Here is a 13,851-nt window from a genome sequence, read left to right as displayed (position 1 = left end):
TTTTTGTTTTCTTAACAGCTTTGCAGTCTCAGTAAACTCTTCAATTAAATAGAAATGGCAGGAGAAGCTTTATTCTGAGCTCTACCCAAAAATGAGTTCATCCAGCAAGACAACTTGGAGCACTGACAGTCTGTAGTGTGTTAAAATTTGATATACAGTATGTTTAGGGTGTTAAAAATATTTAAAATAAATTTTAATCAAATCTTTGCATAAGTCTTAAGTGACAGGGCCACAACTCAGGCCTGTTTGATGCAAGAGCTCTTTCTATCATACTGTATAATTTTTTTAATCAAAAAATATTTATAGATCTAGACACATTTCGTTTATGGCTTATTTCCCAATGTTTTGTGACTCAGAATATTTAAGTTCAATCTTTTAAAGACATTTGTGCCAATTTTGTGACTAATTTTTTTTTTTTTTTTCCTCCAGGGAAATGAGGCAAGTTATCCTTTGGAAATGTGCTCACACTGTAAGTCAAATATTCTTATCAAGAACTTCTTTTATTTTCACATTCTATATATGTATGTATGTAAATCTTACGCCTCTATAAATTTATATAGCGAAGTTAGCCCTTAACCATTTTAAATGGCAGTGAATTTGACTTAGAGTGTTTCTGAGTTACCAGAATAGGGAAAGATTTTTTTATAGACCTCTTTATTATTAGTGTCTGCACTATGTTGTAATTACAAACCGACCCTCAAATCTCAGTGGCTTAACCCAACTGAAGTTTTTCAGATTAACAAAGCTGTAAGTAAACAGTTAACTTACTTAACTTGTGGTTATGTAAAATAAAGTGCTTATTGAAGGCAAAACGGATAGACTAAGGAGCTGTACAAGACATTTCTGGGGAGGATGAGGAGTATAAGAAGTGTGGGTGGGCTGGCTGTTTCTGACTATACTGGAGAACATAAAGAAAGAAAGTGACAATCTTAGAAATTCTTGGATCAGAGGACCAGGGAGCTTAAATAAAAATCAGAAGGTCTCTTGTGTGAAACTACAATGATTGGGGAAGAGGGAGATCATGAGAATTGGAATGGGGATGCTGGTAAATTTAGATACCGTCCTGAGGTCCCGGAATTCCCAGACTCTTCTGAACCTTCCTTGCCCTTTCTGCCATCCCTGTTTGATGAAGCTGGTCCTGCCTTGTTTGGAGACATCTTACTTTGCAATGAGATGTTCTCTTCTTTTTTGTCTTATTAAAACCATTTCCCCATTGCTTATTGTTTCATTAGTCTCCTTTCTTTTCCCAGAACACTTGTCAGTTTCTTTCATTCTCATCAGCACCTTTGCTTGCTTATGAGCTCTGGATAAATGCTCTTCCATCTCTTTTCTTGAGCAACTTCATTGTCTTTCAGATCTCAGCATAAATGTCCCCTCTTTGGAGATGTTTTCTCTTTCTATGCTCTCTTCAGATTCTCTCTAACATGGGCAGTACCCTGTTTCTTTAGAGCAGTTACAATAAGCTTAAATTACTTGTTTATTAATCCATTTTATTTTCCATTTTGTAATTTCTACAATTTTTTAAACTTTTTTTTTATGGTGATGCTCTATGACCAATGACCCATAGTTTGGCCATCCGTACTACTATTTACATTTTATTTTACTGTTTCCTCCCAGGCTTTCCTTTATGAATTTCTTATATAATTTTGATCATATGTAGGTGTGTATTTCTGTTTTAAACATGAAGATAAAATCTTGTATCCAGTGTATTGTTAGAATTGACCAAAAACCAAATCTAATTATGACTCTCTAGACCAGAGGTTGATAAACTACTGCCTACCGACAGTTTTTTTTAATAAAGTTTTATTGGAACACAGCTATGCCCATTTGCTCACATTGTCTATGGCTGTTTTTGTTTGACCTCTGAAATGTGGTCAAGATAGAGTACTTACAGACTAGCGCTCCGAGTGTTGTCTAGATCTATAATTCTTGTCTGTGCCATAATTGACATGTCAGTTGTATAGTTTCTTTAGAATTGAAAGAGTTCTGCTCAGAATTGTGCCTTGCCACTTACTGTTCAGCTTGAGCCTGTGGTGTTTTACTCCCGTTGCTAGTGGGCAAGAAGGAGGTGTAGAAGCCTGTAATTAGCTAGGATTCAGGCTGCAAACAGAGTTGGGGTAGGCTGTTGGGAGTGCAGCTCTGAAAAGCATGAGGTACTAGGAGGTTAGTTTTTGCTTCTTGGTCAGGGAACAGAGGTCCTAAGGGGGCAAGACGTCCCAGGTTCTTACTTTCTGCACTCCTTTAAAATCTGGGACTGAGGGTCATTTACCTGATTGCAAAGAAAAATGTACCAGGGCAAAAGGCAAGATGGATGTTCCCCTGGGTACATCCAGGATGGTGAAAGCCAAGTTTTTTTTTAATAGTAAGTATTTGAAATAGATTTCATACACTGTTAAAAGCTGTCTCTTTCAGTTTTATCTTCAGAACTGAGTAAGTCTTCTTTCTTAGGACTTCATCTGTGCTTTGATGAAACTTGAGCCTTGTCACTAAAGATCTGTACTTGTCAGTGATTGTTCAACTAGATATGAATCTGTCTGAATTCTTCTGTCATCCAGTAAAAATGTAGTTTCCCTCTATTTTCTAATTGGTTTACTAGAATATATTTTATACATGATTTGGATGAATTTGAACTTATTCACATTAAAACCACCACTTTTTTCCCCACCCACACATTGTAGTAAGTCTTTTTTTGCTCATTTGCAAAACTTCTTTATTAATGGGAGAGCTTAGTGTTATTTGTAAACAGCTGTTACCATGTATAAAATGTTAAAACCAATCCTTGAGGCACTTTACTTTTTACACTTCCCCTGTTCAAGTTGTGTTTTCTCTTCCCTTCCAGACCTAGCTCAGGTCTGTGTTCTCTGTGAGGCCTTCAGTAGTCCTCTCACCTTAGTAGTTACTGTCTCTTTTGTTCTTTTAGTATTTAAATTATGCTATTTTTTAAAAAGGTAGTAAGATTCTAAATTGTATGCTGTAAAGTACTGTTTTTAACCCTGTGACACACAGGTAAGTACCCACAGAATGCTTACAGTCTAGCTACTGGGAAAAAGAGAAGAAATGCATTAATTTTTACAGTGGAAACAAACCATTATGAGCAATAAAAGCAAAGGTTCCAAGGAGGGAAAATTACCTTTGGTTAAGAAAATTAAGAAAAGCTTCATGGAAGGGGTGATGTTTGAAATTGTTTTTTGAAATCTACATAAGATTTGAATGCTGATTAATTCTTTCACCTGTCTGGTCATTTGTCCCTTTCAGTTTCCTTAAATTCCATCCAGATCTTCAATATTTCATCTAAACCCCCTGCATAATTCTTTCCAGTACCCTACTTTTAATCAGTGATTTTCATCTCTGAATGCTTAAGAAAACTGAGAACATTTTTAAGTGTTAGCCTCTTTACCTCCTCACCCCATCACCCCCTGCCTGCCACACACAGAAATTTTGCCATTTTCGTACTCATGCTTAATAACTCCTTCCTTTCAATATCAGAGTTTAGGTTATATCTCTCTTATTCAAGGTCAGCCTTGGCACTTGTGCTTTTGATCTCATCCCCTCTCATCTCTAGGACCTTATGTTTTTAGTTTCTCTTTGTTTTTACCTGTGTCTCCACTTCTTCATTTTTCTTCACATTACAAACATAATCAACTCCCCTTTGATCCTGATCCTGCACATGCCTCCCAGTTCTCCTTTCTTATATTTGAGCTTTGCATGAGCATCTACAGTGATCTCCATTTTCTTATTTCTGCCTACTCAAATCTGGCTTTCATCTCCTACTACTTTGCTGACACTGTTACTATAAAGGTCACCTTCCTTGTATTTATTTATTTTGTTTTATTTATTTATTTATTTATTTATTTATTTGGCCACACCATGTGGTTTGTGGGATCTTAGTTCCCTGACCAGGGATCGAACCTGGGCCCTTGGCAGTGAGAACACAGAGTCCTCACCACTGGACCGCCAGGGAATTCCCATGGTCACCTTCATTTTATTGACACATTGCCTAATTGCTAAATCTGATGGAGTGGAAAGACCTGTAAAATAATTTGTGCTATTTGGGAAAATTTGAGCACTGATTATTTAATATCAAGGAATTCATTATTAATAATTAATGTTTTAGTTGTAATGATATTGTGGTTTAAAAGAATACCTTAGAGATAGATGATAAATACTGAACAGTTACAAGGACATGGTACGTCTGGGATTCGCTCTAAAATAATTGAAATGGGTGTATAAATAAGATTTCTAATGTGTCAGTGGTTGAAACTGGGTGATAGATATGTGGGATTTATCATATGAGTCTCTCAACCTTTGTATGTGTTTGAAAGTTTCCTTTATAAAGTTGTTTTTTTAATGAGTGGAAAAAGGAGGCGGGAAATAACTAAGAGTAATATCAAGGAGAAGTAATTATTTAATTATAGTTAGGTATGGCATGCAGCACAGCAAGCCTTAATAATAAGAGGCGGTTGAGTTCATTTTCACCCGTAAAAGATTTGAGGTATTGACAGTGGAAGTGGAAGTGGAAGTGCGATGCCTGGCATAGAGCAGATACTGATTAAGTATCTGTTGACTGAATAAGCTAGACTCAGAGCTGGACTGTAGAGCTCAGAGCTGGACTGTAGAGACAGCTAGTTGGATAATTTTAAAGGCTGTATCTTTAGAAAAACCCAGTAGTTACCAATCACCCCATTTGTTTTCATAAATAATAACAAGTACTTACATGGCATTAACACATGCCAGGCACTGTTCTAAGCATTTCACACACATTTCTTTACCTTCTTGATCCTCACAGTAGCCTCATGAAAGAGGTATTGTTACTTTCCCCATTGTATAGATGAGAAGACAGGCATCAATTACTGGCCTAAGATCACACAGCAGCAGGTAGAGTAACAAAACCATGATTTAATCTCAAGCAGTCATGCTCTAGAGTTATATTTTTAATCACAATACTGTACAGCCTCTCTTATAATAACCCTTACAAGATTAATGTTATGTTTGTCTACATGAATGATTTTAGGCAAAACTGGACTTTTCTAAGACATAGTTAGGTATTCTCTGATTTTTTTTTGTTTCTTAATTGAGTGTTTGCTTTTTGTTGAGTTATATTATTCTAGGCCATTGTGACTTTGTTTCTGTCTGTTGGCTAACCTGTCTGGAGGAGGAAATGTATACTCTGTTGGGGTGATTTGCTCAAAGTTGAGACTGTGGTTGTAACTTGGCATGATAATTTGGAAAAGTGGCTGAGTGCAAGATACTAGGTTAGATAGTTCAGCAGAGGGCTAGATTGGAGCACGGTGGGAAGCGTGAGTGGAAAGTCAGATTCAACTAATATTTTTTTACTGTTGATAAAACCAGTATAATTCTGAATAATTTTGATAAAGTTGGTGAACAGAGGGACTATTTTGTAGATTGAATGTAGATGAAAGACTAAAACAGTCTTTTATCTGAAGAGCTTTCTCAATTTTCTTTCGTTAGAAGGTGAACCAAGAGGAGCTTGGCAGCCTCTGAAGGAACGTTTCCCTTTGCATAATGAAACTATCTGTAGAAATCTTGAAGACACCTTTAGCCATTAGGACACTGCTCTCATTTTGAGTAAACAGTCTCATATTCATTCAGCTTTGTTTCTGGTTTAGATACTTACAAGTGACTTGAAAACAGGAGATATTGACTTCAATTTGTGCTGTTAATTTCTGCTCACAGTCAGTTGTCTCAGTGAGGTTTACATGTTCATATTCTTTACTTAGACTAGGGTTTTTCTTTGTTTTGAAAACAGAAAACTTTTTCACAGAAAAGGTTAATCTAAAGTTAATTTGATTTCCTCCTTCATTTCTGCATTTTTTTGAGTTTGCTTTAAATATTTGACATTTATTTTTTTCTGCATTCTTTTGTTTTCTTTCTTATATGTACTAGCTTAACTCACTTTAATTTTTTTTTGTTGCTGAAATGATTTTAATCTCTAGGTGAAACACTCTTTAAATGATACTCAGAATACATTACAATTTGATTTTAAGATAGATTTGAGTTTAAAACAGGTCTTACTCACAATGATTCCAGTAAATCAAGTGCTCCAGAACACAATTCAGAGATGTAACAATTATGTGATGACTTCTTAATTGTCCAAGGGGATAAAGATCTTCTTCAAATATGGAAAGAAATTAAATCATTCTATAGTACTAACCTCTAAGAGTTATTCTCCTTTATAGACTACAATATTATTGTCAGTTTCATATACTTTTACTTTATGGAGAACTCCCGCAGGAAGAAATTTCTGAAGGTCTTTCCAGATATAAACAGCTACATTTTCTGTCGTCTTACGACATCTGCAAAATACGGCACATCCAGATCCAGATTCTTATGATCAGGGGGCTTCATAATTGCCTCCTGTGGAGCTGATGGGTCGTGCTAAAGGAGAGCAGGCGGGACACTTGCGCCCACCGTCGAGGGCTCGAACCTGCTTCGCTCATGGTTTTGCAGGCCCACGTCCCGCCAGTGCCTCCCGCCCTCCAGTTCACTTTAATTTTTCAGTGATGTGTGTTCTAAATAGTAATTTCTGGTTTACTCCCAAATCTTTATTTATCATCTCAAATCTTTGGAGGAAACTTTTAATATCCATAAAAATTTTATGTCACTAACTTTGAAATTGACTTGTACACTTGTTACTTTAGATTTAAATCTTCATAAATGCATCAAATAATTCATGCTTCTTAATCTACCAGCCATGATTTATCATTTATGTAGTAATTAGTGATCCTGAACTCTAATTTATTTCACCTAGTCCACTGAGAATTACTTCTATTCTGTTTTCTTTCAGTAAAGCTTTATTGCTGAGTAATGAAGTATAGTGCATGAACTTGAATGCCTAGGCTTGAAGTTGCTACCTTGTTTTGCCATCACAGTACCTTTTTAAAAAACAATGCCTGGGTTGTTTACTATATTCTAAATATTTCAGGTTTTTAGATGAGTCGTCTTAAGAAAAGTGAAGTGCTAGCTCTGTTTTCTTTATCCATACTGTCAAATTTTGGCATCATGGTAGCACTTAACAAATTGGTAGTTTCAGCAGTGAAGTCCATGGCATGTAGTAATTTCATAGTCTACCACAAAATTGAGTAATTTTGTAGCTGGTATGTAGAAGACAGTTACTTCAGCTGGTTTAAGAAAGCCTAGCTAGCCATTTAGCAAAAGTATACATTCTTGGATCTCCCTCAGAATGTTAGAGCAAAAGAGATGGAAAAATACGCAAGAAAAGAGGAGCTTGGAGAACAAATACAGAGTGTAATAGCATCTGTCTAAAAGACATCTCAGAAGTTACATTACATGAAATAAAAGCAAAAATAATCAGTGAAATAGTAGGAGAAAATTTTCTTCACCTAAAAAATCGTATCTTCTGATTGAAAGAGCATTCTGATACTCGGGAAGTTTAGATGAAAAAAGATCTCCATTTGGTGTCAACCTCTTTTGTAGTTTTAAAAGTCCAAGAGCAAAAAGAAAACCCTAAAAGCTGCTAGACAGGGAAATGGTTGGCCTCAAAAAGAATAAGAGTCTACTGGCATTGGATTTCTTAGCAGCAGCAATAGATATTAGAAAGCAATAGGGCAGTTAATTCAAAGTTCGTTCTGAGTTCCTAAATCTAGAATTTGATAGCAACCAAGTGATTACTCGGGTGAGAGGCCAAATTAAAGACATTTCCAGAAATGTAAGGACTTGGGAAATTTTCCCTTCGTATGTTCTTGAATATGTACCCAGAAAAATCAAGGAGATGTTAGAGAAAAAAGATGAAACAAGATCCAAGAAACTAAATCTCTTAAGACACCAGTGAAGATCCTGGGATAACAACTATGCCAGGGACCTGGAAAGCAGGTGGTTCAAATCAGAGCAAGAAGCCAGAATTGTCTGTGAAAGATGTCATCAAGAAGAAAGTAAAAGTCATTATATAAATTGTATGCTGGAATTTCTTAATGTTAAGGTAAAAGGCAAGGCAGTAAGGAAAAAAAGCAGAGACTGGGGATGCAGTATTACATTCTTGGCGATAAACCAGATTGAGCTCTCGAGCAGCCATAAATAAGTCTTTTGACCAAATGGGACTGAAAGTAAAAGAAGACTCTTGAATATGCATGCTTTTGTGAAAATACCATATTTTGGGGGGAGTTGGTGGTGGGGACTGATACAAAGCTAAAGAAAAGTGCAACCAATATGTTTAACTGCAGCATATCATAGGAAAAGATAAAAGAAAAGCTTGGAGAATGTGATATAATGGGTTATAGGGTTGGATTTGATGTACAAAAACAGTGGAACTCTTTGAGAGCCACATCTTTTGATTAAGATATGTTACTGACCTACACAGTATACTTCGGTTAAAAGAAAAAAGGAATGTGACTTTCAAGCCAGGGTTATTAATAACTTAGTGAGAAAACTTGAAGATGTGCTTTTATGATCTTATAAATATATGCTTATTGCATAGTCTCATTTGAACCACAATGTAAATAAACCAAAAAGAGAAGAACAACAGCAATACAAACACCTTCAGCAGGAAAACCAGTAGTATACCAGTAGGAGAACATCTTAAAAATATATTGCTTGATTTTTATCTACCTGAAGTGGAAATATTCTTATTATTCCCTTTTCTCTATATTTGGCCCAAGAGTGCAGGTTGAGGAACAACAGTGTTTAGTATCTGTTAGCCTAACCTTCTATGTTAACTCTTCTGATATAACTAACAAGGAAAGAAATTAGATCGGAAAGTATTTCAGGAAATCCCGTTGCCCAGCTTTTGCCATCAAGCTTCACAGACTGAGCAACTTACTTAACTCTCTGGGTCTTTATCCTCATCTGGAGTTTTTCATCTCCAAGGTTTCTTCCAACTTTTTACATTACATGGCTTTTCTCTTACAGATTTTCTTCGGAAACTCAGTGAGCTTTGAAGACAATTCTACGAATGTATTTTTAGGATTAAGCGTGTAGCTTCTTTTGTGACATCTTTGGACAATATTCATTTGTCTTTGTGAGTTTTGAGGTGGTGAATCATTTTTGACTGTATCTTTTACATAAGGTAGGAGGAAGTCAGTGGTACACAGCATTCACATTTTGAAGGAGCATTCTAGAAGAAAGAAAGAAAACACAGTTAACAATATTAGTAACGAAACAACTGAAATCACTTACAGATCCTACAGATGTTAAAAGAATAACTAGGGAATTTTATAAACAGTTTTATTCCAATAAGTTCTACACGTTGGATGAAACAAGACAAATTCCTTGAAAAAACGAACACAGGCAGACCTCTTTTCATTGTACTTCACTTTATCGTGCTTCACAGATACTGTTTTTTGTTTTTTGGCTTTAAAAAATTTTTTTTAACAAACTGGAGGTTTGTGGCAACCCTGTATAAAGCAAGTGTATTGATACCATTGTTCCAGGAGCACTTGCTCACTTTGTGTCTGTTTGTCACATTTTGGTAATTCTCACGATATTTCAAACTTCTTCACTATTATTATCATATTTGTTATGGTGATCTGTGATCAGTGATCTTTGATGTTTCTGTTACGACTTGCTGAAGGCTCAGATGAGGTTAGCATTTTTAGCATAATTTATTAATTAAATTTAGCATAATTTAATTTACCTTTAAATTAAGGTATGTACATTGTTTTCTTTAGACAATGATGTTGCATACGTAATAGGCTACAGTATAGTGTAAACATAACTTTTATACGCATTGGGAAACCAAAAAATTCATGTGACTTGCTATTTTGCAGTGGTCTAGAACCAAACCTGCGATATCTTCAAGGTATGCCTGTTCCTAAAACTGACACAAAAGGAAATAGAAAATCTTAATAGCATTATATCTATTAATGAAATTGAATTCTTTCCCACAAAGAAAACTCCAGGGCCCAGATGGCTTTACTGGTAAATTCTAGCAAACCTGTAATGGAAAAAAATAAAGAATCCTTCAGAAAATAGAAGCTAGCGTTATACCGATAGCAATACCAAAGACATCATAGAAAACTGTAGACCAGTATTCACCATGAACATATGTGTAAAAATCCTTAAATATTTGTAAGTCAAATCCAGCAATATATAAAAAGGACAATAAAGCATGGTCAAGTGGAGTTTATCCCAGGAGTATGATTTTATCTAGAAATATCAATTAACGTAATTCACTATATTGACATAATAAAAGAGAAGAAACATCTTCTCAATAGTTGTAGCAAAGCATTTGCTTGACAGAGTTCAGTAGCCATTCATGATAAATAGTTTTGGCAAATTAGGAATAGAAGGGAACTATATCAACCTGATAAAGGGCAGCTACCAAAAACCTATAGCTAACATCATACTTATTTAATGATGAAAGACTGAATGCTTTCCGTGGGGAAAAAGGTAGTTTTTCACTCTGACAAATTGTAGTCAAAACTGTACTAGAAGTTCTAGCCAGTACATTAAGTCCAGTAGAAGAAACGTAATACATTCAGATTGGAAAGGAAGGAGTAAAGCTGTCTTTATTCTCAGATGACATGGTTGTGTATGTAGTAAATCCTGTTCCTAGAAATAAGAAGTGAACTTATTAGCAAGATTGTAGCATACAAGGGCAATATACAAAAAGCAGTGGAATCTCTGGATAACAGCAGTGAACAATTGAAAAAAAAAATGAAACTGACAGAAATACAATTTATAATAGAATAAAAACATGGAGATATTCAAGTGTAAGTTTAACCAAATATATGTAAGATCTATACACTGAACTATGAAACATCACTGAGAGAAACTTAAAAAGACCTAAGTAAAGACAGCCCACCTTTTAAAAGGATAAAATATTTGAAGTCACTTAAATGAAGATATATCAGCTGCCAATAATCACATGAAAAAGATGCTCAAGATAATTAATCCTCAGAGGAATGCAGGTTAAAACTATAATTGCATAGTGCTGCCACCCAGCAGAGTGGCTAAACTTAGAAAGACTCACAATTTCACGAGTGGGCAAGGAGGTGTAGAGCTCCTGGAATTCTCAGGTATTGCCAGTGGGTGTGTAAAATGGTACACCACTTTGGAAGGCTTTTTAACAGTTTCTGAAAGTCAAATGTATGCTTACCCTATGACCCAGCAATTCCAGGAAAACATTTGTTTACAAAAAGACTTAAGTATAAGTATAATATTCTTAGAATCTTTATTCCTAATAGTCCCAAACAGCAAACAATAGGAATGTCTGTTAACAGATGAATGCATAACCTGATTGTAGTATATCCATACAATGGACTATATATATACTACTGTGCCATAAAAAGGAAGAAACTACTGACATATGAAACAACTTGGATTAATGTCACAAACTTAATGAGAAAAGGAAGATGGACACAAGAGTACGTATCTATGATCCCATTTATGTGAAATTCTAGACAGAATTTAGTTACAGAAAGCAGAACAGTGGTTGCCTAGGGTTGTGGTGGGGAGGGGGTGCAGTGTGTTTGTGATTGACTGGAAAGGACCTGAGGAAACATTTTGGGATGATAGAAGTGTGCCTCTTTTGCCTTGATTGCAGTGCTGCTTACGTAGGTGTATACGTTTGTCAAAACCTGTAGAGCTGTATATTTAATGATGCGTTTTTGGAATATCAGTTATTTCCCAAAGTTGGTTTAAAATTTCTCTTTAGCGTTTTGATTACAACTTGATAATTCTTTTGTTGGTGCTGATGTGTAGCTCTTGTATATTTGATAACTAATAATTTTTAAGTATGTAATAATTTTAATCTAGAAACACCAAAAGCATGTGTTGCCTCTTGCATTAGAAAATTATGATATACCTCTAGAATCTAGACCTTTTAAAGTGGATGAAAGTTTTTTATTTGTAAGGAAAAGACACAGCACAAATGTCCATTTTTCATAATATGCCTTTTTGATTCTCTTTCAGTATTAATAAGGAGCTTTCTTTGCTTTGTTCTGTTAAAGTATTCTGTGTAGAATATAAATATTAGACTGCTAGTCTAATCACAAGGTTGTTATAAAATGAGGCGGTTTTTTGGAGCTGCTTATGAGTTTTATCTGCGCCCCCTGGTGGTTTTGATTTCTTATTTGGGATAACATTGGAAATGTCATTACTTTTGTAGAAGATGAATTTTACAGAAGACTTTAAAACTTTTACATTAATCTTTATGTTGAAAAACTACCCAATAGCTTCTATTGACAACACTATAAGGCTTTATTCTTGTGGTAGTCTTTACAAGGTTATTCAATACATGTTTCTTGGGGCTTCTGGTGGCACAGTGGTTAAGAATCCGCCTGCCAATGCAGGGGACACGGGTTCGAGCCCTGGTCCGGGAAGATCCCACATGCCGTGCAGCAGCTAAGCCCGTGCGCCACAACTACTGAGCTTGCGCTCTAGAGCCCGCGCACCACAGATGCTGAAGCCTGCGCACCTAGAGCCTGTGCTCTGCAACAAGAGAAGCCACCGCAACGGGATGCCTGCTCACCGCAACAAGAGTAGCCCCTCCTCGCCGCAACTAGAGAAAGCCCACACGTGCAGCAATGAAGACCCAACGCAGCCAGAAATAAAAATAACTTTAAAAAAAAACACATGTTTCTCCATAGGTAATTTTATCATATCTGAGGGCTCTTTCCACAGTACCTCTAAGATCCCTTATTAGGGATCTATAGTTTTCATCCTGTAGCGTAGTTCTAAATATCCTGCCATACAAACGAGATCTGCTTAGAAATACATAGTCAAGATGAGAATGGAACATTTTATGGTGCCAGAAAATAAGGAAGTGCTCAAATTGGGGATTGTTGAAAAGTCACACAGGAGCCAGCTTGAGGTAGTACCTAAAGAAGAAAGCTGGAATAATTTGGTTAACAGGTAATGACATTGGATTTTAACCCATAGGATAAAATAAGTACCCATGAATCCATGCTGATACGAATAATTGAATAAAGAAACAAATAGGGAAAGGGGACAGGTTTGTTTTGTTTTGTTTTTTGACAGGAACAGTCCAGTTAGTAATGAGGGAAAAAGAAAATCATTATTAGGCAATACCACAGTAATAAAATTTTGCAAACAAGACCTACCTAGATGATGCTCCAATTAGATCAGAGTTTGAGGAAAAAGTAGGATATTTGAATAGTCTCAGAGTATTCCCCCCCAATATTTTTTAATACAGAGGGAAAGATAGTAGATTTATAGTGGAGAAATCTGGCAGAAACCACCTTGGCCAAGTGATCAAAATTAGCATCACTAGTGAAAAGACATGTTGACATCATGAACCCCTTGATAATGATGCACTGAGAAGGACATAGCATTTCTATGGTATTCTTGCCCCAAAGCATTCTAATCATGAAAAAACATCAGCAACTCACTCTGAGGGATATTTTACAAAATACTGGATCAGAAGTTTCCAAGTCATGAAACACAAGGAAAAAATTAAGAGTTGTAACAAGTAGGAGGAGGCTTAAGGAAAAATTACAAAAATGTTGCAAAAATAATAGAGTTCCCAAATATCACTCACCCAAGCTTCCTCTGATGTTAACATCTCACAGACTTAAAGTGCAATTATCATTATCAAAATCAAGAAATTAGCATTCTTACAGTACTGTTAAACTGTATTTTAGTGAAAAAAGAAATTGTGACACTGGAAAGTTTTTCTTTTCCAGAATTCTATTCAGGGTCCCACATTGCATTTAGTTGTTTCTTTGAAGATACTATTATCACTAGGAGGATTTGATAAGACTTGCTTTATTTTGTTTTAAATTGTTAGTGGACTAATAGGTAATAAATTATTTATAAAGTGGCTATTAAAAGAATTCCTGAACGAGTAGTCTTGTTGCTACTTACTACTGTTTTACAAATTTGGAGAATTGGCTAAAATTTGAGGAAAGTTTATTT

The 13,851-nt window shown here is 35.6% G+C and overlaps 1 protein-coding gene across 2 annotated transcripts in view; it reads left to right on the top strand.

The window, feature by feature from the left end:
• The window catches only part of PPP3R1 (protein phosphatase 3 regulatory subunit B, alpha), a 59,121-nt gene that overhangs the window by 33,696 nt on the left and 11,574 nt on the right, over window positions 1-13,851 (top strand). For both annotated transcript variants that reach the window (XM_060116834.1, XM_060116833.1), the window contains one exon: window positions 430-469. In XM_060116834.1, the coding sequence (XP_059972817.1) occupies window positions 430-469 (40 nt within the window). The remainder of the gene's footprint in view (window positions 1-429; window positions 470-13,851) is intronic.

Source organism: Mesoplodon densirostris, chromosome 14 (assembly GCF_025265405.1).
Source record: "Mesoplodon densirostris isolate mMesDen1 chromosome 14, mMesDen1 primary haplotype, whole genome shotgun sequence".
NCBI classification, from domain to species: Eukaryota; Metazoa; Chordata; class Mammalia; order Artiodactyla; family Ziphiidae; genus Mesoplodon; species Mesoplodon densirostris.
Note: the sequence above shows the minus strand (reverse complement) of the source record. Positions and strands in the feature narration are given on the sequence as shown.